Source organism: Leptinotarsa decemlineata, unplaced genomic scaffold (genome assembly GCF_025532065.1).
Source record: "Leptinotarsa decemlineata unplaced genomic scaffold, Ldec_3_MD MMD2_tig00000882_RagTag_RagTag, whole genome shotgun sequence".
Classification (NCBI taxonomy): Eukaryota; Metazoa; Arthropoda; class Insecta; order Coleoptera; family Chrysomelidae; genus Leptinotarsa; species Leptinotarsa decemlineata.
The window spans coordinates 17,018,347-17,044,281 of record NW_027412556.1 but is presented as its reverse complement, the minus strand read 5'-3'; the positions used below and the strand labels follow the sequence as shown (position 1 = coordinate 17,044,281).

The 25,935-nt window shown below is 34.9% G+C and overlaps 2 protein-coding genes across 2 annotated transcripts in view; both read right to left on the bottom strand.

The window, feature by feature from the left end:
• The window catches only part of LOC111512514 (uncharacterized), a 70,844-nt gene extending 59,567 nt beyond the window's left edge, over positions 1-11,277 (bottom strand). The window contains exons 1-3 of the mRNA XM_074175155.1: positions 10,986-11,277; positions 10,468-10,932; positions 7,109-7,354 (exon numbers count right to left, since the gene is read on the bottom strand). Coding sequence (XP_074031256.1) covers positions 7,109-7,354; positions 10,468-10,932; positions 10,986-11,126 — 852 coding nt within the window. The 5' untranslated portion in view covers positions 11,127-11,277. The remainder of the gene's footprint in view (positions 1-7,108; positions 7,355-10,467; positions 10,933-10,985) is intronic.
• Positions 11,278-17,611: 6,334 nt separating this feature from the next.
• The window catches only part of LOC111512513 (GDNF-inducible zinc finger protein 1), a 73,147-nt gene continuing 64,823 nt past the window's right edge, over positions 17,612-25,935 (bottom strand). Inside the window, exons 6-7 of the mRNA XM_023168649.2 lie at positions 18,195-18,309; positions 17,612-18,133 (exon numbers count right to left, since the gene is read on the bottom strand). Coding sequence (XP_023024417.2) covers positions 18,115-18,133; positions 18,195-18,309 — 134 coding nt within the window. The 3' untranslated portion in view covers positions 17,612-18,114. The remainder of the gene's footprint in view (positions 18,134-18,194; positions 18,310-25,935) is intronic.

Here is a 25,935-nt window from a genome sequence, read left to right as displayed (position 1 = left end):
GAAGACTGATAAGAGACATAGAACCATGGATGAACAGAACATGGGGAGAAGTAAATTACTTTCTCAAACAAGTACTAACGGGGCATGGGTGTTTTCAGGCGTATCTGTTTAGGTTTAAAGTGAGTGACACAGAAGAGTGCAAGTATTGCGGAATAATAGATACGGTAGAACATACAATCTTTGAATGCATACGTTGGGAAGAATAGAGACGAAACGCAGAAATGACGGCAGGAGAATTAACACCGGAAAACATGATAGGGAAGATGCTCAAAAGTATAGGAACCTGGGAAGCCGTTAGTAAACTTTCCAAGACCATCCTGACAAAGAAAAGAAAAGAACTAGATGAATAATAATGAAGTACTGGAAGAGCCCTGAACCATCACTACAGTCTTTTGAAGATTTTTCTACTCGCCGAAAAAAAAAACTAGTAAAACTACTAGTTTAACTACTAGATAAACAGCCAATTTAATTGAAACTTGCTATGTTTCTAGCACTTTCATTTGTAATTAACGTTACTGCAGTTTCATCTAATAAGGAGATTTTCAAACTTATACATTACACTACTAGTTTAATTACTAGATAAACTGCTAATTTAATTGAAACTTTTTATGTTTTTACCACTTTTATTTGTAACTAACGTTACTGCACTTTCGTCCAATAAGGACATTTTCAAACTTATACATTAAACTACTAGTTTAAGTACTAGTTTACCTACTAGATGAACTGCTAATTTAATTGGAACTTTCTATGTTTTTACCACTTTTATTTGTAACTAACGTTACTGCACTTTTGTCCAATAATGACATTTTTAAACTTATATATTAAACTACTACTTTAACTACTTGTTCAACTACTAATTTAATTGAAACTTTCTATGTTTTTACCACTTTTATTTGTAACAAACGTTACTGCAGTTTCGTCCAATAAGGACATTTTCAAACTTATACACTAAACTACTAGTTAAGCTACTAATTTAACTACTAGATGAACTGCTAATCTAATTGAAACTTTCTATGTTTTTTACCACTTTTATTTGTAACTAACGTTACTGCAGTTTCGTCCTATACGAACATTTTCAAACTGCAGTAACATTCGTTACGATTTCAGTGTCATTTCTTTTCGAGTTTGAAAGCCGTGGATTTTTGGAATGTCTTCCTGACGTTTCGCTGGCGCGAGTGGCTAGCACCATGGAGATTGAACAAGAGCAACGAATAGTTTTCCTAGATGTACTAGTAGAACGATGTGGTACCAGACTAACCCACAAAGTGTATCGAAAACCCACACATACAGATAGATACTTGCACGCACTATCGAACCACCATCCTAGCCAAAAGAGAGGAGTCATCACCACTCTAACGGAACGGGCTCGGAGAATATGTGAACGTTGTGGAATTGGCCGCGGTGGTAGTGCGTCCGACTCACGATCGGAAGGTCGTGTGTTCGATTCCCGCCTCGACCAGATATTTTTCTCGAGAGAATTTATCTGGTTGAAGCTGGAATGGTTCTGCAACCGTGTTAGGAATCACACGTTAAAAGGTAAGACCTCGTTAGTCCTTAGTTCGCACAAGTTTCACAACTTCTGAGAGTTGTCATTCGTATGGGGGCGGCAGCTGATTAACGAAAAAACAGATTTTTAAACAGATTTTTTTTGAACAGAACATCTGGAGAGAGAACTGAAATATCTTAATGTGACCTTGAGATCGAATGGATACAGTGCCTCCGAGACCAGAAAAGCCATGAAACTGAAGGGCACCACGGTTCAGAAAGCGAAAAAGGATCAGATGGTTGCACGCGCATATCTACCGTTTATCCCTAGGGTCACGGACAGAATTGGAACACTCTTGGGCAAACACGACATCGAAACAGTCTTCAAACCCACAAGGAAGATACAACAAAGCCTCAGGTCGGCTAAAGATAAAAGAGACCCATTATCAGCAGCAGGGGTCTATCGCATACCGTGCAATTGTGGAAAGGTATATATCGGAACCACCAACCGATCCATGGGAACAAGACTAAAAGAGCATAAAAGGAACTGTAGACTATAGTCTGCAGTTCCTTTTATGCTCTTTTAGGCCAAACGGACAAGTCAGCTGTGGCAGAACACGCACTTAGTGAAGGAGACCACAGAATTTTGTTTGAAAACACATAACTAATTGCTCCCAACCAGGGATACCATAGCCGACTGGTACGGGAGGCAATAGAGATCCACAAACACACGGAGAATTTCAACCGAAAAGAAGAAGCGGTGCACCTCAATCAAATATGGAACTCCATTTTAAGGAATTCGAGAATAACGAACAGGACAACAGGCAGCAAGATTGTTAATGTTCCAAGTTCAAGTGCAGGAACGAGTACAGGTACAAATGCAGGGACAAATACAGATACAAATACATCTGATTACCTGACAAGGCATAAATTCGCTTTACGAAGCCGAAAAGGTAGTCATCGGGCAGCAAGCCATGATGGTTAAACCTCTGAAGAAGTTAGCCACTCGCGCCAGCGAAACGTCAGGAAGAAATTCCAAAAATCCACGGCTTTCAAACTCGAAAAGAAATGACATTAAAAGTATCAATTCTCTTTTCTTCATTATGATTTCCTACCACGTAGTAACGGTTACATCCATCAATTCAATAATTGTGAATATTTTTATATAAATTGTTTCTTTTAGAATTTCAACATTTTCAATTTTTAAAATCCGAAATCTGCTATCAATACGAAATCTATCTCCACCCTTTTTCAACATAACCCAGTTTAAATGAAAAATAGAACTGAAACCTCTGTCGTCGAATAAATTCAAGACAAGCACTTTTCCCAATCACCAGAAATGACGCGCGTTCGTTCCACCAACCAAGTTGCCATTTTCAGGAGATGAAGAAAACTGAAGACGCCAACTTGGTTTTTGGAACGCGCCTAGAGAAAAGTTTTGCATTTTTGGTGATCGGAAAAAGTGCATGTTGTGGATAACCCAGTTTGATTAAGAATATAAAATGAATGTGTAATTGGGAAAAAATTAATCTCCCAGTTTGCTTATACAGTGTGTCTGCTTAAGTTCGCACCATATGGAAAACTTGTTTTATTAATTTCACGAAAAAGAGTTATTCTTTATGAAAAGTTCTCAAAAAATATGAATATGACTCAATAGTAAATTATCTTCATTTTTGAGAATACCTTCAAATATGCAATTACATTAAATGGAAAAAATATTTTTTTATTTTTTTTCGTTCACATTGACAATGCAAGGTAACTGAAGTTTCGTGAAATTTAGGATGCACTGATAATTAAATGATTTGTTGATAGCAAAAATTGTTTGCTAGTGAACGTCAAATGAAATTTGTTAACATTGCCGGTGATATTTGGTGTGGAGGAAAAACTGGAAATTGTGTTAATCGTTAGCAATAATTATAGAACTTATCGTGAAGCAGCTGGAAAATAAACACCACATATCAGTAATGAAAATTTTGAAAAAAATCTATTCATGTAAAGATGTTAATAATAAATTCACAAACAAACGTCGAAAACCTGTTGCAAGTGAGAAGAAGAAGTTGAATGTAACATTACCTGCAGTGGAAAAACCTAAATTGTCCCTACGAAAAAGAGCATCTTCGCTTCAAGATAAAATTGGTGAAGATACAATATCCAATATTTTTAAAGAGAATTACTTCCATTCAAATAAACCACAATATATCCATACGTTGAAACCTGGAATCTGTGACAGAAAAGCTAGAAGACGATTCTTTTTTGGTTAGCTACATGAAGCTAACGAAGCTACATTCACGTGTAATTTAACAGTCTTCGCAAAATTGTCAATGATGGACTGATTTCAATCCTTAATTGGGACATTTTTTCGATAAACTATGACTGGTTAACGATGTCTAAATTTTTTACCAAGTCTGTTGCATGATTGCATGGTCGGTCGGTAGCCAGGTGGTTCGACGTGGGTGCTATGTTCACTCAGTATTCCTGAGACAATTTCAAGAAAAAAAGTCTATATGAACTTGTGTCCGAAAATGCTTCGTTTCGGAGATACAGGGTGTCGAAATTTAATTTTTTTGTTCGCTTTTTGAAAATAACTCTTGCAAAAAATAAGTTATTTGCACGAAACTCGGTACCCGGGTTTTTTTGACGTGGGAAATCATAATTTCGTATTAATTTTCATGTAAAATCTAGAGGGCGCTGCGTACGCTGTCATTATTTATTTCAAATTGCCCTAACTTTTTTGACAGTAAACTGAATTTGGAAAAAATTATTACGGAAACAATTCAGGATATAACTCCGAATATAATTAGAAAAGTATTGAGGGATTTTTCTCCTGCAACGGAAACTTGTCTTGTAAGAGAAGTCGAATATGTTGAAACAATGGTAAATTGATGATAAACTATTACACGCTTGGAAAGAAAGGTTTTGGCTTCCTACTTCTCCATCTTTATACAAAAAAATATGGGAATCTTCCAAAGAAAGGAAGGAAGCAATCAGTTTCAAAAAGTCAAATCGATACAAGGATGTGTAGGTCATGCAAAGAAGTAACTTTCAGACACAAACTGAAAGAAAAGCCCTCTCAAAACAGCTACTTCCATATAAATATTGAATTACATGAATTGAAAATTTTTTCGAAACAGTGAATTTTACAAAAAAAATTTTTTCTCTATTCAATTTGTATTCCGAACATTCATTTTGGGTTTTATTCAGATATCATTCACAGGATTCCTACACTATATAGTGAATGGAAAAGGTAAAATTTCACTTGCATGGAACACTGTCATCCTCACTGATGTTTCGCCGTGAGACACTTGCCTTATGAGCTCTTCAGTACCAAATCTGATTAAACTTTTCTTATAATGTTGTCCAGATTTGGTACATTTCTTATAATGTTACAAAGATTTGGTACTGAAGGACTGATAAGGCAAATATCTTACGGCGAAACATCGGATGTCTACCAGTGAGGATGACAGTGTTCCATGTGAATGAAATTTTATATCTTTCATTTAGCATATTGTGAAGGAATCCTGTGAATGATATCTGATTAAGTTTGATTCAGTCATCCTCACTGGTGAACATCCGATGTTTCGGCCTGAGACAATTGCCTTATCGCATCTTCAGCACCAAATTTGGATAACATTATAAAAATAAGCACTCCATTCATGAAATCATGACTTTATGTCACGAATTACTTCAATCTACTCATATCATCAGCGACAGTACGTAATGACGTTCACATCTTTGTATGGATTGCATTTTTCCTTTCTTAGAAAGATTTTCACATTTTTTTGTATCAAGATGTAGAAGTAGAAAGCTAAAACCTTTCCCAAAAAATCGACCTCTCCTAAAAATATACCCCTTTCAATTTAAACACATGCAATTAACATTATTAGCACTGTATTTATGTTGCCAATAATACCTATTGTAAAATAAATTATTTTGTTGTGTATAATCTTTTTTCAATGCATCATTAAAATCATGCAACATAGATGTTGAGAGACGTAAAAATTATCAAATTTTTAACGAATCAAGATATACCAGACAAAAGTTTCCGATATTTTCAAAAATTAATTTACTTTGCTGTTGGATAAAATCGATATTTTGAGACTAATACAAAATTTATATCTAATGGTTGCCTTTTAGATTTATGACAATGCAGAACTTTTTATGAAAAACATCTTTTTTCGTAAAATTATTAATAAGTAAGTTTTTGATGTGGTGGGAACTTAAGCAGAAACAATGTATATTGAATACAATGGGACACAGGAAGTACCTTGAGGTACACTACATTGAAATACTTTATATTCGCTGATTCTGTAGACAATTTTAACCAACTGATTTTTCTCATTTGGGAAGCTTTACAATAACGTTACCCAACTCCACAAAAACCAAAATTCAGTAATTGTAGAAGTAATTCGTGGTTGACTGTGCCAAAAAATCTAACAAATGTACTAAGAGTGAGTGAGTCTTTATAAAATATAATTGGTCATATTGCAAAGAACACTTTTTATTGAAATACCTCTTCTGATTTTCGTTGTAGATTTTGTTTTTTCAATGTAATTTTGAATTCGAACTTTCAGTGTTTTTCGAAAACTTTAACCAAAAGCAAGTGTGACAGACCTAAAAGTTTCAATATATTTTTTGTTCCAAGCGTTAAGTATCAGTTTTGAAATTTTTTTTGGGTATACTCGTAATCCACTCCAAAATATGCAACTGGTAAGATGTGCTAAATCAATGGTCTTCCTGTGAGTTCGAAATTTCTGAATTTCCATACTATTTAGTTTTTCTGACATTCAAATTATGTCTGTTTAAAATCAGTTTTTTCGTTAACCAGCTGTCGCACCCCTGTGAACGACAACCCTCAAAAGTCGAAACTTGTGCGAGCTAAGGTTAACGAGGTCATAACTTTCAACGTGGGATTCCTAACACGGGTTGGACGATAGCAAGTGAAAATAGATCGTTCAGACTGGGGCTTGAACCACCGACCAACACGGCAGTCAATTCAAGTGAGTGAACAAAGCATCCACGTCGAACCGCCTGGCTACCGATAGACTTCATATATACTATACTTCTTTCTTCAAATGCTTGTTGATATTATCATTTATATGATGTTTATATGATGTTTGCTATCTTCATTTCACGCCAGAGCTTTCAAACTTCACTCATCAAACTGATGAATACATTAGCTAATATAGTCAATCAAAACAGCTAAATAAAAAACTAATGTACCAGGTCTGATAAATTTACTAGTTTATACCATATAAAATATGCTACATAAAAATAACCGCGGTTTTTGTAAAACCCTAATAGTGAAAATCATACAAATAAACTGTATTGATTAGTTGTTTAATATGGATTTTCATCAAGTATCGGCCAGTTCTATTCAATTATAAAAATAATGATTAGACTTCCTATGAATTTACCACGCCCCCCTCCCCCTCAAATGCCATTCAAAGGAACGTCCGACGTTCAAAAATTATTTAGTTTTTATGACATTCAAATTGACTTCGTAAAATATACTATACTTCCTTCTTCAAATGCTAGTTGATTATATATTTTATATGATGTTCGTCGTTACAATATATCTTGATAAATTTCCTAAGAAACCTTAGTTATTATATTAGAATGTTACCTTTTGAATAAAAAATACTTTATGGTAGTCACGATTCATCATATACCACGATAAACTGCTGACTAACCATGTAGCAAGGCCTTGACCAACGATGATGACGAAAATAAACAGGAGCACCTCGTGGAAATTTTTCGGTAACATTCCACCAAATCCAACATTTAGTAATACTTGTACTGAAGCATAAACATGACGGAAATACCATTCTGTTGGATCCTTATAAACTTTTCTTGAGTCGTATGTGTAAAGCTGTGGAGTAAAAAAAGTGAAATGATATGCTGCAGACAATATTATCTCACTAGTATATTTTCGCAAACATGTGAACAAGCTGTGAAAATATCAATGTTGGATACATTTTACGGAAAAATCCTCACTTTCAGTACTTTTTGATAAGAAAGGCAATATTGTTAATGGTAAGGTTGGGGCCTTGTGATATTTCGTTTCATATGTATTTTAATTTCTAACCCAACAATGGTTTATTTTATAAAATATGATTCATAACGTATATCGCGAGTACCTACCTATTTTTATTTACATTTGAACAAATTGCTGAAAGGGATCCGTATAATAACTACTTAATTTTCTATTGTTTCTCGTTTTGGTAAACTGGATACCACAAGTAAAAGTACAGAATCTTAATTATTTTGGGTTATGATGGGTAATATCTTCGAAAATGCTATCGACTGATGACTTCAAATTCGTGTGGATCTTACTAGCCCATCCAAATTTTTTGGTTCTATGATTTCCTACTTCTACTAATCATATTTTTCAAGCATTTTTGAATAATTTGATATTCTTAAGTGGGTAGTTTCATAAATGAATTCAAGTATTCTTATATTCTCATTAAAATATACAGGGTGTAACTAAATAAGTGTAAAACATTTAAGGAGGTGATTTCTCATCGAAAAAAAGATAGGATCTTTCATATGAAGAAATTTCATTGGAGCATCCTTTGTTAATATACAGCCCCTTAAAGGGGGTACATAAAATGTGTATAACAATTTTTTTCACAAGCACTAATAAAGTTACAATACCGAAATTAACCTGACGTTTTGTACTATCAAAAAGACACTTAGCCAGAAATTCATTCGGTTTACCCCATGGTTGTAAGGGGTGGAAAACGCAACCCCTAAAATTTATTTCCAATGTAACTTTTTGTATTATTATTTGTTTACCATTTAAAAATGTATTTCCGATAGCCTGTTTTATTCTAAACAAAATGTCTCCTGGGTTTTTTGCCCAAAATAAACCAGTTCGCAGCAAAAAATTATTTTAAGAACAACTACAGAGAAACATCGTCATAAATGCGAAAATACGAAACTAATCTATCTAGTAGGTCGCTATTAGCGATAGTGACAATTAAATTGGTATGACGCTGTCAGTTTGTGAATTTTCGAAATTGAATTAATACTAATTGTTTGTTGTTGTTCTGTTCTTAATTTGTTACTTTAATAATTCACTTGTTACTAAAATGGCATACACAAATGAGGAAATGGCTAATATGCATTACGTTTATGGTCTGTCTTGTCACAGGGGAATGGGTTAAAAGCTTCTAGAAGATATGCAATAATGTATCCTCAACGGCAGCATCCTTCACATAGAATATTTGCTCGACTTCATCAACGATTACGAGAATATGGTTCATTCGACAAAAGAAGGCAAGATTGTGGTCGCCATCGAGAAGTACGAACACCACAGCTTGAGGAAGCAGTACTTAATTTGATTGAAGAACAACCTACTATCAGTACTAGAAAGATTGCTTTCCAGCTAAATGTTGATCATATGACGGTATTTCGAATTTTAAAGGAACAACTCTTATGCCCTTACCATCTGCAACGAGTACAGGCACTGTTACCGCGAGACTTTCCGAACCGTCTTGAATTTTGCAATTGGATGCTGGAAATGATTAGAAGAAATTGTAGCTTTCTGAAGACGATAGAATCCACAGACGAATGTAGTTTTTCTCGGGACAAGATTATTAATTTTCACAATTACCACATATGGGCTGATGAAAACCCTCACGCTATTGTCGAAACTAACCATCAAGAACAGTTTTCTCTCAACGTATGGCTCGGAGTTATTGGTGATGATTTATTTGGGCCTCATTTTCTACCTTCTCGATCAAATGGTGAGGCAAACGTTCAATTTTTAAGAGAAGTCCATCCAGTACTGCTAGAGGAAGTTCCTTTGGGCGTCAGAAGGGATATGTTTTGTATGCATGATGGGGCTCCCACACATTTTAGTCAAGTAGCACGTCAGCATTCAACTGAAACATATGCAAATCAGTGGATATGTTGAGGAGGACCACAGAACTGGCCCGCTCGATCCCCAGATCTCAATCCTCTCGATTTCTTTATTTGGGGCCATTAACAGCATTTTGTTTATCGTACTCCTGTTCGCGATGTAGAGGACTTAAGAAACTGCATCATCGATGCGTGCAGGGTAATCAGAGAGACTGCAGGAATATTTCAGCGAATACGTGACTCAATGCGCCAACGTCTAGACGCATGCGTGGTGTCTGAAGGTAGATATATTGAACATTTACTATGATTTCTACATGTTGTGTGCTTTGTTATTAATAAATTAGTTTTGTTTATTACTCTTTAATCGTTTGATGCAGGTACTAACTACAAAATAACAATAAATCCAGTTGGCATTTATGACGATGTATCTTTGTAGTTGTTCGTAAAATAATTTTTTGCTGCGAACTGGTTTATTTTGGGCAAAAAACCCAAAAGACATATTTTGTTTAGCATGAAACAGGCTATCGAGAATAAACTTTTAAATGGTAAACAAATAATAAGACAAAAAGTTACATTGGAAATAAATTTTAGGGGTTGCGTTTTCCACCCCTTACAACCATGGGGTTAACCAAATAAATTACTGGCTGAGTTTCTTTTTGGTAGTACAAAACGTCAGGTTAATTTCAATATTGTAACTTTTTCAGTGCTTGTGAAAAAAATTGTTATACAAATATTATTTACCCCCTTTAAGGGGCTGTATCTTAACAAGGGATGCTCCAATGAAGTTTCTTTATAAGAAAGATCCTATCTTTTTTTTGATGAGGAATCACGTCCTTAATTTTTTTACACTTATTCAGTTACACCCTGTATTTAAAACTCATTAATACAGTTTACTGTATAATTTTCACTATAAAAGGTTTTACAGAAACTGTAACATGTGTTCCTAAAGCGTAAAATTTTGCGCTTGAGAAAGCTATTGTATAGCGAAACACGTGTCGCGGTTTTTGTAAAACCTTTTATAGTGAAAATCAAACAATAAACTATAATATTGAGTTTTAATACTTATTTTCATCAAGTATCTGCCAGTATCTATTCAATTTCTAATATATATTTGCTCACCTGCTCGGAACAATTGTCACTTCTACATTCAATGAAAAACCAAATAAAATTCGTCGTATGTGCAAATACCATCAGTGTGAGAAAGTATTGAATCAAAATCCAACATAAACGGTTCTGTTGAAATATTTCAAGTTTTCTTCTCATCAAAAATAAGTAGTGAAGTCTCAAAAAGGTAGTTGTTCTAAAATAGCAAACAAAGAAGCTGTATCGTACTTCAAAAAGTGGTATGAAGAGCGCAATTTGCGGCAAAATAGAAAGACCGTCTAGAACAAGAACAAATATGGTCTTCATGGGAATCTTGGCAACATTCCCAACTTTATGCGATAGTAAGATAGTGAAATTGCAAAGGTAAAGAATGTCAAAAATGGCATAAAAGGGTATGAAGTCCATTGTCTTCCTTGGGGCATGAGTTAGATTGATGGTGACCAGAATATAATTCAAAATAACTGTACTCAGAATAACGGCCTGAAAAAAAGTATTTTAAACAGTTAGCAGGGCATGTCATATGATTGAATTACGTTCCAGGTGCTGTATTCCGTCAAATTCAGTAATATGACAAATAGTTCATTCCATTTCGATTTCTTCGATGATTTCAGTGAGATTTTGACTGCAACACTATTTTTGGTATCACGAAACATGGTTTGGGCAAGCTCAGACATTACACAACACTGCAGTTATTGATATAAGCATTCGACAATTATATATGTCATTATGACAGTGTCTTTTCCAATAGAGTATATAGGGCGAATGTACTGCTTTGAGAATATTTTAGAAAAGAGCTCTTTCAACACTGAAAAATTTAATACGTTAGGCAACTCCCCAAAAAAACACTATAGTACCACTATACTCCGTCCATCTGAGCACTGGAATGCTCCAAAACCGAGAAAAAGCGGCTAGTACAGAGTCGCACTAAGGAACGACCGATTTTTTTTTAATAATATGCGGCTGGGTATTTGAATGTTATTTAGGTGGAGTGTAGGACACAAATCAGCAGTTTCTTCAACATATCAGTACTTGACATTTGGAAAATTTCAAACTTCAAAATATCGTACATGTACATACCACAGGCGATAAAACGTAACTGACCACTTCGACACTAACATGAATTTCGCCAGCCGATTGCGGTTCATTCTGATTGGCCAGCGTAAGAAGGCTTGTTTATTTTACCCAATAGATGCAAATGTGCGTGGTGATCATGCCTTGATCACGCATCTATCCTTGGGTTACTTTGTTTGTTGGATTGATATAGTTTTAGTTTCAATTCAATTGAAGGGCTATTGAAAACTCACAATTTATGGATTCTATAACATAATGGCCTTCCCGCCATATGTAACTATTACTGAGAACTAAAACTTTCTAGCTAGTGAAAGTTCCATATTTATACTAATATTGTTCGGTTTGGGACGCACGAGATGCAAATTTATGAGGCAATCCTCTTAAGATTCTGGTTATTCTGAAAACAGAAATAACACTCGTCTATTCATTACATTACCATTTTCTCAAAGTGATTCTATCCAAGATGAATTATAATATGGATCTTTCAATTGTATATCAACGACTCATTGGAAAAAACCAAGAATCCAATATATTGCTTTGCTGACGACAGCACACTTGTTTCGTCATTCCATTTGTATTCCAGGACATGTGCGGCGGATATACATATCTTCACCGATAGCAGGAGGTTGCATATCTTATAGTTCGTTCAGTATTGTCTGAGAGTAAAAGAACTGCAAGATTGCAAACATGTCGCTACATCAAAGAAAGCAACATAGTCGTCTCAAGCAAATAGCACTGCAATTCACACACAAAATCAATGAGATATGTCTACCCTTTATATCCCTTGATGACGCCGCTAACGAGCCATTAAAATAGGGATATGCGACAAAGAACGCGAGAACACCGACAAAGAATGCGATCAAATTCGTCATTAACTTGAATTTGAAAAATTTTGCATATTAAAAGAAATATGTATCACCTGGTGACGTTTTAAAGACTCTATCCATTTTCTTTATCCAACCTATTTAAATGAAAACATTATAATTTGTAGTTATGATTCGTCTTTTGATGTAAATAAATTTGATATTATTATTATCATTGACACTGATAATATCAAATTGATCGTCGGTATGATAATGAAGATGGATAAAGTATTCGAAACATCACCAGATAAGTATACAAATAAAATAGATTTCCGCGGTTAGAAATTTGAACATCTGATTTCGAGTTGAACCGCGTTCAAAATTTTGCGTTGTTCGACGTTTCGGCTTCGACTTTGACATTTTCAGGAAGTAGAAAAGTGTGACTGCACTGAGAGATACACTTTATATATTCTTGTTGGTTTGGAAATGAAGACTCATATTCTTTATTGGATGTTATATAGTTGATTCAGAAACAATTTCATAGATTTAATGGAAATACTTACTTCGAAAAAGTATTCCTGCGATAATTTTAATCTGAAAAAAGTCTACAAGGATTCGTTGAGTGATTCTTCACTGGATGCATCAGTTTCATTAGAATTGATGACAACTGGGATAATTTTTTCTGATAATGAGTCTATGCGATCATCCAGATCCCACATCTCTGCTTAGATTCTGATTGTTTTTTGGATACATTTTTCCCAAGCTTTTTGGTCGACTGTTTCCACAGCACTGTATAGGTATTTCTTTACTTCACACAGCTTGAAGGTCTTATTATTCCTTGCGATGAATCCTTTAACTTGAGCCCAAACCAACTCTAATGGATTCAATTCACAGTGATAAGGCGGCAACCGAAGAACCAACATTCCTTTAGTCTTCGCCATCTTATCGGTGACATACCTGACGAATTTTCACTTATGACGTTTAGCCAAGTTGAGGAGCTCCGCTTTCAACATGGTCGATTCAAAAGGAATAGTTTTCATTTGTAACCACTCAGTAATATCTGCTTTCTTCCAACACGACGTCGCGTCGGCAGCTTCTCGACTCGTCTACTGCGGCAACTTGCGTTATCCATTACTATTACGGATCCCTGCGGAAGTTTTACAAGTACCTATGTTTTTAAACCATTCGTCGAATACTGTGGCATCCATTTCTTGATGATAATCCCCATTTTTCTTCGATTCACACACCATCAATCCATCTTTCACGAATCCTTCACTGCTGCCTATGTGAGTGATGATAAGACGACGACCTTTTCCAACTGGAATTTTCAAACCAGTGGACAAACCTTCCATAAAAGCTTGTCTCCCACTTTTGATGTTCTGATCTTGCCAAACCTTCGAGACGGTATGACCCTCATTGACCCATGTTTCATCCAAATAAAAAATAGATTTACCTAGTGCTCTGGCTTTCTTTATTTCTCTTGAATAGTTTCTTCTCCATTCTACAATCTCTGATTTTTCTATTAACAAGCTCTTTCTATCTTGCTTTCCAAAAGTGAAATACAGCTCATGTAATATCTTCCATAATCGTGTTCTTCTTATATCAGGAAAACAACTGTCTTTACGAATAACTGACAAAACTTTATTTAATGTAGGTATTTCATTTTTTATGTGAAAATAGTGTACTGTTCTCCAAATAGAATTCTTGACTTCTTCATCGATAACCAAACACTTTCTACCAGTGGATACTTTCGGCTCGAAAAAGTTGTTGGTTTCCTTGAGTTCCTTGGGAATTCTAAAAATTGTCGATCTATTGACACCGGTCATACTCGCGCATTTTTGCACTACTTCCTCCTTACTTTTTATTTCGGGCGAATATTGTATTCTTGAAGAATTATATACATTCATAACAATGGGCTCATTCAGACTAATTTAGTTTTTTACTGAAATCATCATTAAGTAAATCGTCTCCCAAGTATCCCACAAAAAATTCTGATTTATATGTCAATTAACAAATGAGCAAGAGCAATTGAAAATGTGAGATCGCCCGCGGTACATCTTGACGTCGTCACACCAGGCAACGAGCTTTGAGCGGTGGCGACCGGGCCTGTAGTTGGAGATTATGAATCGCTGCCATCGTCGGATTTTGTTTCATTTACTGGTTTGAAAACACCACATGTTACGTGTTTTTGAATTATTTGTTTTTAAAACAATTTAAAAGTTTATTTAAAATTATGTGTTCATTAGAAGACAGCTTTAGTAGAGCTGATTCGGGTAATTTACCTGAAGTCGATATTTTCATGGTGATGGAATATTTTAATAACAGTAGGAACTACATAAGCGCTGTAGCTTTTAATCTTCGAAAAACCTGTTTGTTAACTTAAATTCCAACATCAAAGGTCTTTTCCTGTGTACCTGCTTCATCAAACATGCTTTGATTTTCAGCGATATCTTCGTTACAAGCACTCAACAAAATTTGTTTTTCCTTTTTTTGAACAAACGGTGGAGCTTTAGATGTATGGGCCGTCGGTATATCAATCTGGCAATCAAATATTTGCGGAATTACGACGCGACGCCTGGTTTCAATATCTATAATTTTTCCCACTTTCATAGTTCTGATATACATGTAATTTTCTAAGTCTTTTTCAACCTAAAATGCAAAGTAGTGCTCAGTGTAAACTATAATTATTTTATTATTAATTATCATTCATACTTACATTAAAATCATCTTCGCAACAATAATGCGTCCCCTCGGCAGATAAAAAGGCGGCCTTCCGCATAGCGCGCTGCCATAACTTTCGTGATTTTAAGTTACTTGGCAGTGAAATAAAAATTTTGTCTGGTGCAGTTACCAAAGAATTCTTGCTTTTAGGAACGATGCAATACTTGTAACGTCCTTTTTTATCATTATTCATATTCACACAGTTGATACACTGCAGTAAACAACACACAACTTGCTTTCTACGGCTTTAGCACACGTATTTTGCTTATCCGCCAGCACTCCCTTGTCGCCGAGTCGACTGATGTGACGTCAAGCTTGACCACGCCCCGTTTCGGTGAACGCTACATTCAACTATTAATTTGAGGAGGAAGATAAAGAGTGAAAATTCAGATTTTTTGAAACATAAACTTTCAAATAATGAAATAAAAAAATTTGTTAGATGAGTCCATTGTTTTTATATTTATATTTAATGGTGACAATTTCGGACGCTTCACGATTCCCGAACAACTAGTTTCCATGTTGTATAGCTGTTTATTCAACGCGCTCCCGAAGTAAACTGAAGAATATCACGAATAACTCCGCTAAAAATCCAAGTCGGTCTTATTGATGGGTGCGATGTGTCTGTTGACAGTATAATTCATATATATATATATATATATATATATATATATATATATATATATATATATATATATATATATATATGTTAACTCGAAGATTCTCACGGATAAAGTATGATGAGCTGTTTTCTCGGGTTTCGCTCCGTGTTCTGTGTATTTTCTCCCCATAAGGATTATTTTCACAACGTTTCGGCAAAGTCTCATTTGCCATCTTCTGGTGATGTCTGGTTTTTTCAACTAGACTAGTCTAGTCTGGTGTACAAACTCAATCTTCAAGTGCTCCTGACATGATTGAATGAGAGTTGAATTACTTTTAGGAAATTATTGTGGAATTTACATTACACTGATATTTTTATATGAAGTTCCATTTTTTTTTCATCCCACTGTTTTACGATGATTTCCGTCAATCATACATTCAAACTGAACTATTTGCTGAATGATCATTCAAATACTTCCCAATTTACGTTAAATAATCACGAAGGATCTTTGTGATTCTCTTGTAAACTATATACATTCTTTCCAGCTTGGGGCTTTGTTCACGAGATGGAGCTATTACTAGTTAACAATGTTTCTCTTAGACGAAGGTTTCATACATGCAGTCGAGACGCGTTGTAATTAATCCAGTCCCAGGAACATTGCTGTTTGGATCGGATCTTTTCTGCACTGATAAGAGATAATACCTGGAAAACGGTCTGTAGGTGATCTACTCGAATAATTTCAGCATGTACTTGCTGAATAAATGAGAAACATCTGTGAGACTAACCTCTGTGAGTTACCTTGCATTAATGTTTATCGGATATAATTCAATATCCCGCGTGGTATTATCCATTGAAGTAGTTGTTTTCCTTTACCAGAACCTACTTTGTAGGTAGTTGGGAGAGATGAATAGGTATTTCGAGATTTTATTTGGAAATATTTATTTTCTTACATATACATTAAGTTTAAGACAAATCCGAGGAAGCATTGTATGGCGATACACGTGCCGCGTTTTTGTAAAACTTCTAGTGAAAATCACACAATAAAGTGTTTTTAGAATACGTTAGGTATACATTCTGATCAGATTACGAAGTTATTCCTTAACTTACTCTTAACTTACCCTTACTTAACTTACCCTTAATGAATGTTGCAAAAACCAAGTATTTGGGGCTCATATTAGATGATAAACTAATCTGGTCAGGTCAAAAAGAACATACTAAGGATAAAATTGTACCAATGTTAGGAGCTCAGTATATGTGTTCCAGTTATTCAAGTTTCAGTAATAGATACTTGGTTTAGGTATCTGTTAACCATATGGGGTGATTGTGGCATTACTAATTTCAAAAAAATTCAAACGCTACAAAATAAATCAATGAAAATTTTAATTCAAATTCCATTTCGAACCCACACAAATGATCTATTCTCACAGACTGAACTACACCCAATTAAATATCTACTTAAACTTGAGCAATGCATATATAAAATAAAAAACAAAAGACTAAAAAGCAACAACGATCTACTAGTCAACAATTACTTTTATGAGTATTATACAAGGGGTAGAAATGACTTACACCTGAGCATGGTAAGAACGAACAAAGGATCATACAATCCTTTTACACAGGCTGCAAAAGTCTTCAGTGAATTACTTGCCATTATACGTGAGTTCATTCATTATAGTTCATTCATCAAAAGTTTGAAAGAACATCTGAGCCTTGAGGCACATGTGTGATGCATTACTACTATGAGCTTTGAAGTGGTTTTCTAGTTTTCGTGTTTCACTTGTCATGTTGAATGTTTGTGAATCCCGAGACCAACATTTTTGCTGACTAGGGAGAACAACAAAGTATTTTATATTTATAGCGTCTTAACTGTGTTGAACTGTACTCTGTTGTTATAATTTTTTATAAAAAAAAACAGTTAGTTTTAAATGAATTGCAATACAAAGTGGAAATGAAATACATTTTTTTCGATAGTTTGTATATTTCTATAGAAAATTCAACCTTTTACATTTCTCAAGATTGAAATTACATTTACGGTTGTCGGTAACAACTTAGTGTGTGTCTGTATAAAGATGAAGTTAATTCCAACCGTGCAAACCAGTTCAAGTACACATAATCTTCAGTTCTTCTTCAAAATTGTATCCATCAACTTCAAACGAATATTAATTTTTCCAGTATTATATCCTTTGAATCATCATTTCAACAAGAAATAAAGAAAATATTTCAATATCTAGTCTGTGATATGCAATATTCTAAAATGCATTCATCTATTATTGTTCACTTCAAATCAATATGTTGATTGATATTTTGTATAGTTTCTTCAAGATGGAAAAATCCAAGAGTCATAAAATCAGAGATGTAGGTAATGCTTATTCGAATTCCTTATTTATCCGAATATATCAAGCATAGTTAATATTTAATCAAAGGAGCTGCCGGCATTGGTGAAGTTCATCCATTAGCCGTTATGATTTTTCACTCGTTCAGGTGTTCTCTACAATAAAAAAATGGAAATAGACTACCAGTTTATTTCAGTCAGAAAAAATTCAACATACCCATAATATCTGACCGCTTTCATTTTGAAGGTGGTGGAATTTTCTTTACATTTGTATGCAAGAACTTGTTTTATTCTACTTATTTCAACCATTGGGAATCTTGTGGCAACGTACGCTAAAAAGTTAAAAGAAGTTAGGAATAGAAAATCAATACCTTTCTTTCCCAAAAATCAATCTCTCCTAAAAATATTTGAAGTTAGGAATAATTTTGAATTGCCAATTGTTAGTATGAAATCAATGATGTTATCTCCAAAACTCGTATAATTCAGAAAAGTTCATTGCATGATCATAAATGTCACGACACCGAAGAATTGCATTTCTTTCTATGACTACTGAAAAATACATCAATTATTTGACTGTTTTTTTAGGTAATGAACTTTGGTTTCGACGTCCAAGTAATTCATTACTCAATACCTTCGAATCACAATCACAGTTGACCCCATATACCATATACCTTCGAAAGCAATCACATACCAGCAAATTCATCACTTTACAGTTGTGTTGGAATCATTTCCATTCGCAAGTCCCCCTTGAGATTTTATAATAGGTCGTTTCAAAAGTTTTGCCCATTTTTTTACACACTTTATATTAGCTTCACTTGTATTTATGTATGTTTGCTTGCTTGTAACTCCCAAGCTTGGGATCTATATTGACAGAATTATCGACATTATTAATGCTTGATCTATTCGCGGGCAGATGGCGCTGTACGTAACCTCCTTGATATTTCTTGATCTATTCGCGGGCCGATGACGCTGTACGTAACTTCCTTGATAGGTTGCTCAAAAAAAATTAAAATAAAAAATGGATTTCAAGAATTATAAGTGTTAGCAAAATTTTGTACTACAGATGAAATATTTAGATATTTAAATATTTTCAATTGCCCGTGATTTAATACAGAAAAAAGTTTGGAACGAATTGAAAGATACATTTTAAAATCTAATTTTATTATTTGAAAGCAAACCAGAATATGGATTTCAACAATGAAAACGTTATCGTAAAATGTACATCTAAAAAATTCAGATTCCGTACAGCCCATCTCGTCTTGTGTTTGTAAATCTTTTGCTGGAAAAATCCTCACTTGTTTACTTTGTGGTAAATGTTCAAGAAGTACCGAAAACTTATGTGAATTTTTGGAACTTCATCTAGCTTTTCCTAATACGACTAATAACCATTCCGTGCAAAGCTTATTGTTGAATCATCTGAAAATGGAATTTTTAACAGGTGATGATCGACTGTATTGTCAAACATGCTCCAAACTAACTGACTGTTATAAGGAAACAAGTATAGCTGAGGCACCAGTCAATCTAACACTGATGATTTTCAAACAATACTCAACCTCTAACGGAAGCAAGAAACTCTTTGGAAGGTTCGAAATAGATGAACATTTCAACCTAGCAGACTACTATTATAAAATTCATGCAGTCATTGTTCACTGTGGTTCTGGCGTTGAATTTATTACGCCTTGGTCAAAGACGAAACGGACTGGTTTAAGTTTGACGATAGTCGTGTCACGAAGTGTTCTGGCGATGCATTGAATTTATTGGAGCCTCTGGAGACACCCTACATTTTGTTTTATAAGAGAGAGGACATTGTTAGATCAAGATCTTCAGATGATGTGGTGCTGCAGGTTTTTCCGGGTTTTCCTGCAGCTGAAAAAGCAAATGCGCCACTGGAATCAATGAAGACGCCCCGGAGCGCCAATTAATTTTTATTGTTGTTTTTATTTTATTTTTATCGTTGTTTTAATAAAATGTTCAGTTTCTTATATATTTAAAAAAATCGAAAAATTAGAATTAATAAATTGATGGATGTAGCCGTTACTACGTGGTAGGAGATCATGATGAAAAGAGAAATGAAAATTTCTATGTTTTTTACCACTTTTAATTGTAACTAACGTTACTGCAGTTACAATACAATAAACTTTGTTTGAGTTTATTGTATCAGTTTGAGAATGTCCATATAGGACGAAACTGCAGTAACGTTAGATACTCAAACAAAGTTTATTGTATAAACTCAAACAAAGTTTATTGTATTAGTTTGAGAATGTCCATATAGGACGAATCTGCAGTAACGTTAGTTACAATTAAAAGTCGTAAAAAGCATAGAAAGTTTCATTTCTCTTTTCATTTTTAATTAAAATTAAGGTGCTTGACATTACATATCAAATCAAAAGGTTGATTTGAAAAATAAATATAGTTTGAAAAACTAAAAAACACTCTTTTATAGCATATGAAACTAAAAAGTAAAAAAATAAATGTAGTTCAAAAAACTAAAAGACACGCTTTTGAAGAACATCGAACTAAAAACTAAAATAAATATAGTTTAAAAAAACTAAAAAATACGCTTTCAAAGACCATCGAACTAAGAAGTTAAAATTATTTTTTTAAATAAACTTAAAACAATCGATCGAAAAATACTAGTGGCATTGTGAAAATAGCGTGGGCGCTTTGTGTGTGTATATCTAGCGCCCACGCTTTTCTCACAATAACATTAGTATTCTTCGATGATCGTTATTGTTTTAAACTTATTTTATTTTAAAATATTTTTAACTTTTTAGTTCGATGTTCTTCAGAAGCGATTGATTCCCTCAGCATAGAAATTGAAAGCTCGGGAAGTTGACGAATGCCGTTTTTGCCCGCTCCTGATTGGCGGAGGTTCTACCGGTGAGACAGTTATCGAAGTGCTTGAAAAGATGGAACTCGGTTGGCGAGAGGTCTGGGAAGTATGGTGGGTGAGACAGACCCTCAACTCGTTTGATTTTCGGACTGCGCGATTTGTGACGGGCATTCTCGTGGGGCAGGGTCGGACCTCTTCTGTTGACCAGTTGACCACAACAGGACTCTTCTGTGATGGTTTGGCTCGGTTGCAGGAAGTTATAGAGAATCTCACCAGCCACTGACCACCTGTCTTTTTTTAGTGGGTTTTCGCCTTTGGGAAGTGCTTGGGTGGTTCATCGGTGTCCAACCACTGACCTGAACGTTTCTTGTTGTAGAGGATCCACTTTTTATCACACGTGACGATCCGATCAAAAAAGTTTGTGTGCGCAAAAGCAAAGAACAGACCTCGAAAGTGACTATTTCTGTCGATCGTTGAAATCGTGGGGCACCCACCTTTCCAGTTTTAGGCATTTCCAAAACGTTTCAAACCATCAAAAATCGCACGGGAGCTGACGTCCTGTTCTTCCGCCATCCCACGCATCTTTTGTAATGGGACAGTCTCCACCAGTGTCCTTAAATCCTCGTCCTGGATTAATGTAGGTCGACCACTTCGACGCTCATCTTCAAGGTTAAAATCACCGGAGCCAAATTTCGCAAACCAACGTCGAATTGTGCATTCATTAACACTATCATTGCCAAATGTCTAATTAAATTTTCGGGCTGTTACGGCAGCGCTTTGCTTCAATTTGAACTCGTAGAGAAAAATTGGTCAAAAATCCCTTAAGGACATCATATGGTAATAAGATAAAAAAAGCAAAAAATTAAAATTTGGAAAGAAATTAACAGCATCAATTTATAGAGAATATAATTCTCTATCGATCAGTATTATACCACGATAAAGTAGAATAAATATTTATTGGGATATGGAGCTACAAAAACACATGACATTAAAACGGACAACTTAATACCTACTTCAAAATGTGCTTAATTATCATACCAAATAATTGGTAACAAATTGCTTACAAAAATTCAGATTCTGATGAAAAACAAGAATGAAAATATTGACTCGAAATGTGGAAACAAGTATATCTGTTTTGTCTGTTTTTCCGTTAACCGATTATCATCCCCCTTGCGGTTTAAACCACAAGTTCGCACGGCGGAGGATTAAGAGTAGAGCAAACCACCCACATCAAACCACCAAACTACCGACCCAACAATCACAAATTTGTAATGTGGCGAAGAATTTGATATTATTCAAAAGTGCGCCACTTAGTAACAAAATGAAAGTAGTTAAAAACTCGACTAGTTTTATTAATTAATTATACTAATTAATTATACTAATTTGTAAGAAGTTCTATAGTGGTAGTTGAACTTAGGGCTTGTAAACCGATAATCATGGATTTAAATCACACCGACTACAGTTTTTCAACCTTCTTTTTAAAGAATTGATTTTTAAACTATTTGAAATTGAATAAATTAAATGGAATAAAAAAAGTGTTGGAATATGAACTGAATTGCAACTGTCACCTGTATATTTGTATTCCTCAAGTTTATTAAAGTTCTACTTCCACTTTGCTAGTTCACTACGATCCACAGTTTCAAGTATAATCTACAACAGGTTATGGGCCCAGAAACACATTAGTGAAATATCGGTAAATCAAGTTGAAGTAAGAAATAAACTTGTTCACTGTGTGACATCAGTTTGTCACTGAGTTGCGGATTACACAGTTTTTCGAACAGTGTTGAAGATGGAGATTACGAAAGTGTTAATCGAGAAATTGGAAGGGCAATCTAACTGGCTTGATTGAAAATTTCAAATCAAAATCCAGCTGCACGCATACAATGCATGGGATGATGTTTTGGGCACAGTTGAATCTCCAGTCAAACCAGCAGAGACAGCAGATGAGGATGTTAAAGAAACATACGAATGTTTGATGAAGTCTGCAAACTGAATTGAATACACATCCCAGAATCTCATTGTTTCTAATCTGAGTTCACAAGTCAGGCAGCTGATAAACATGTGTAATAGTTCAAAGTAGATGTGGGATAAGTTTTTAAGTATCTTTGAGCAAAGAACGGAACAAAAACAAGACAGACTATTCAACAAATTCGTTGGAATCAGAGAAAATGATCCGCTAGAAAGCATAGCTAAACATATGGCAAAACTCTAAAAGTTTTGGATAGAACTTCTTGACGAAACTTGGAAAGAGGACAAAGTGAAGTTGCCGGATTCATTATTCATCAATAGACTACTCAATACTTTGCTTCAAGATTATTTTGCATTCCTGAATGTATGGGAGTCTGTCCCTAAGGAGCAAAGAACCATTCAGTTACTTCGTGAAAGATTATGCATCATGGAAATGCGACTTCCAGAACGGGAAGAAACTAACTAAGTTCTACTAAATCAGCATTAGTAGTATCGAAGAGAGTTCAAGATCGATCCCCACCAATAACATCAATCCTGCACAAGAAAGATAATGCGAAGAAGAAGTTTACTCGGAAATGTTATCGATGTGGTCATAGAGGACATTTGAAGAAAGACTGTACCAAAGATATCAAAACGAATGTTACTTCACTACAAAGTTCAGCATTCATTTTACAATCTTTTCAATTGGACCTACGTCCAAACGTTAGTTGGATTGCAGGTTCAGGTGCCACTCAACATGCATCGAAATTGGTTTTCCACTTTCGAAAACTTCCCAGTTTCCCAGTCAAATATTGTTGGTAATGGTCAGAGTATGCAGGCTCTCGGAAAAGAAAATACAAATGTTCACATGTTCATCGATGGAAAATGGATAACAAATTATCTTCAAGATGTGTGGTACGTAACTGATGTAGGGAGGAATCTGTTTTCAATACTTTCTGTAGTTGATATAGGTATGACGTCACCACTCAATAAACATATTTGCAATATTTCGAAAATTGGGAAGGTTGTAGCCACTGGATGAAAGATAAACTGGAAGAATTTCTGTCAAAAGCAAAAATAACCGGACATTCTGTACAAGAATTATTAACTGATGGTGGTAAAGGATTCGATAACACGGATATAATGAACTTAATCACAAAGTATGGTTTACATCATCAAATCACCATGCCTTACACACCTGAACAGAATGGGGCTGCAGAACGAGAAAACCGAACTCTCGTTGAAGCTGCAAGAACCATGTTACTTGCGAAAAATCTTCCTGAATACCTTTGGGCAGAAGCGGTTAATACTGTTGCATACGTTTTAAATAGAACTGGTCCCACATTGACAGAAGGTATGACACCTATGATGATTTGAACAGGAAAACAAGCTCCTATAGATCATTTGAAAATTTTCGGGGCAGAAAGTTTTGTTCATGTTCCGAAACAGAAACGTTGCAAATGGGAAAGGAAGAGTGAGAAAGGTTATCTGGTAACCTGACAGAAATGACGTTGTTCGAAGTCGAGAGGTTATTTTCAAAAAGGAAATAGTTGTCAGCTATAATATCCCAAGGACATTGATAACTAACGAAATAATTTTATCACAGTTTTCGAAAGCACGTTATTTGGTAACAGCCCGACGCCGAAGGCGGAGGGATGTTACCTAAAATAACGTGCTTGAGGAAGTTGTGATAAAATTATGAGTTATTTATCAATGTTCGAGAGATATTCGGTGAGAAAATTTTTTGCAATTCGAACAAAATTATTTATTGAACACACAGTTATTAAAAGAATAATTCGTATAATGATATTCCGTTGATCTTGCTGTATTTGCCTCGGTTACTGCATAGGTGTTTCCACGCATACTATTGATTATTTGGTTATGATGTTCCTGATCAATATTCAAATAAGGTTTTATGGAATTTCCATTATTGTGCCCAGTAATTTTCAACAATTGCTGTTCTTGAACTCCACTCTTAGCTAGTTGACTGACTGCAGTTGCTCTATTAGAGTGATTGGTTATTTTCCTCTGTTTCGTATCCAAGCCAATTGCTTCAGCAGAAGATTTCGTCCATCCGTTGATTATATTTCTACCCAGAGGAATATTGTCATACCAGTTATCGCTTCCTGTCTTCCAGTGACGATTTGGCCTTGAAAATAGTCTATTTGTCTTGATATTTGTGCCTCGTTTTGATAATAATTTAATGAATAATCTGACAGGACAAGCATTGTTATCACTATTTTGAACTAACCATTTGCTAGAGGCGCAGTTCTTTGAACCCCCTTGGCAGGTTTTACTGAAAATTGGATTATATTCTATCCTATTAGTTGGAGATCCATTGTTGTCTTTTTCGATATGAAAATAATCAACTAAGCAAGCAGCACCTTCACCACCTCTCCAAGCCAATTCCACCGCTGCTATGTGATAAAATTTGCGTAGGAGTCCTATAGGGGTATTTTCATCCCAAAAGTTTATAATTTTACTCATTTCATTTGAAGTTAATGGTACTGAGCTTGTTTTGCGTTTAGTGGGATCTGTTTGTAAATTTCTTCATGCTGCGTCGCGTGCATTCCGCGCTTGTTTGAATGCAACACTTTTAAAGGGGTCTAGCATGATATTATACTCCTTGTAATACTTTTCTTGTAATAATTTGCTTGTTATATTCCATACGGTTTTAACAGTAGCCTCCTTAAACTCTGTGCTATCCTTTTTTCTCATATTAATCGCCCAATCCTTGAGTATTAATGCAAGCTCTTCGAGAGTACGATTTCCATCCAATTCATATTTTCTGGCGTCACAAAACTCCATAAATATTTTCCAAGTGTATTTTTTACTATTGACAGTATTTTTTGGTGTATTTTCTTCAATGATTTTGTCAATTGCCGCATCATTTTGAACACCAAAGCGAGGAAGTGACATTTTCGAAATAAATTGAATTACTGAAATGTCAAACAACTTCATTGTGTTGGTTGCTTAGCAATGTCATGACATAAGTGATAACTACCCGTGAAAACTATCCATGGGTAGTTATCAGTGTAATGATGGTTTCATTGGTTATTTCGACACACATGACTAGAAATAGACAAATTTGATATGATAATTTTTTTGGCAAAAAATTTTCAGTGTAATGATGGTTTCATTGGTTATTTCGACACACATGACTAGAAATAGACAAATT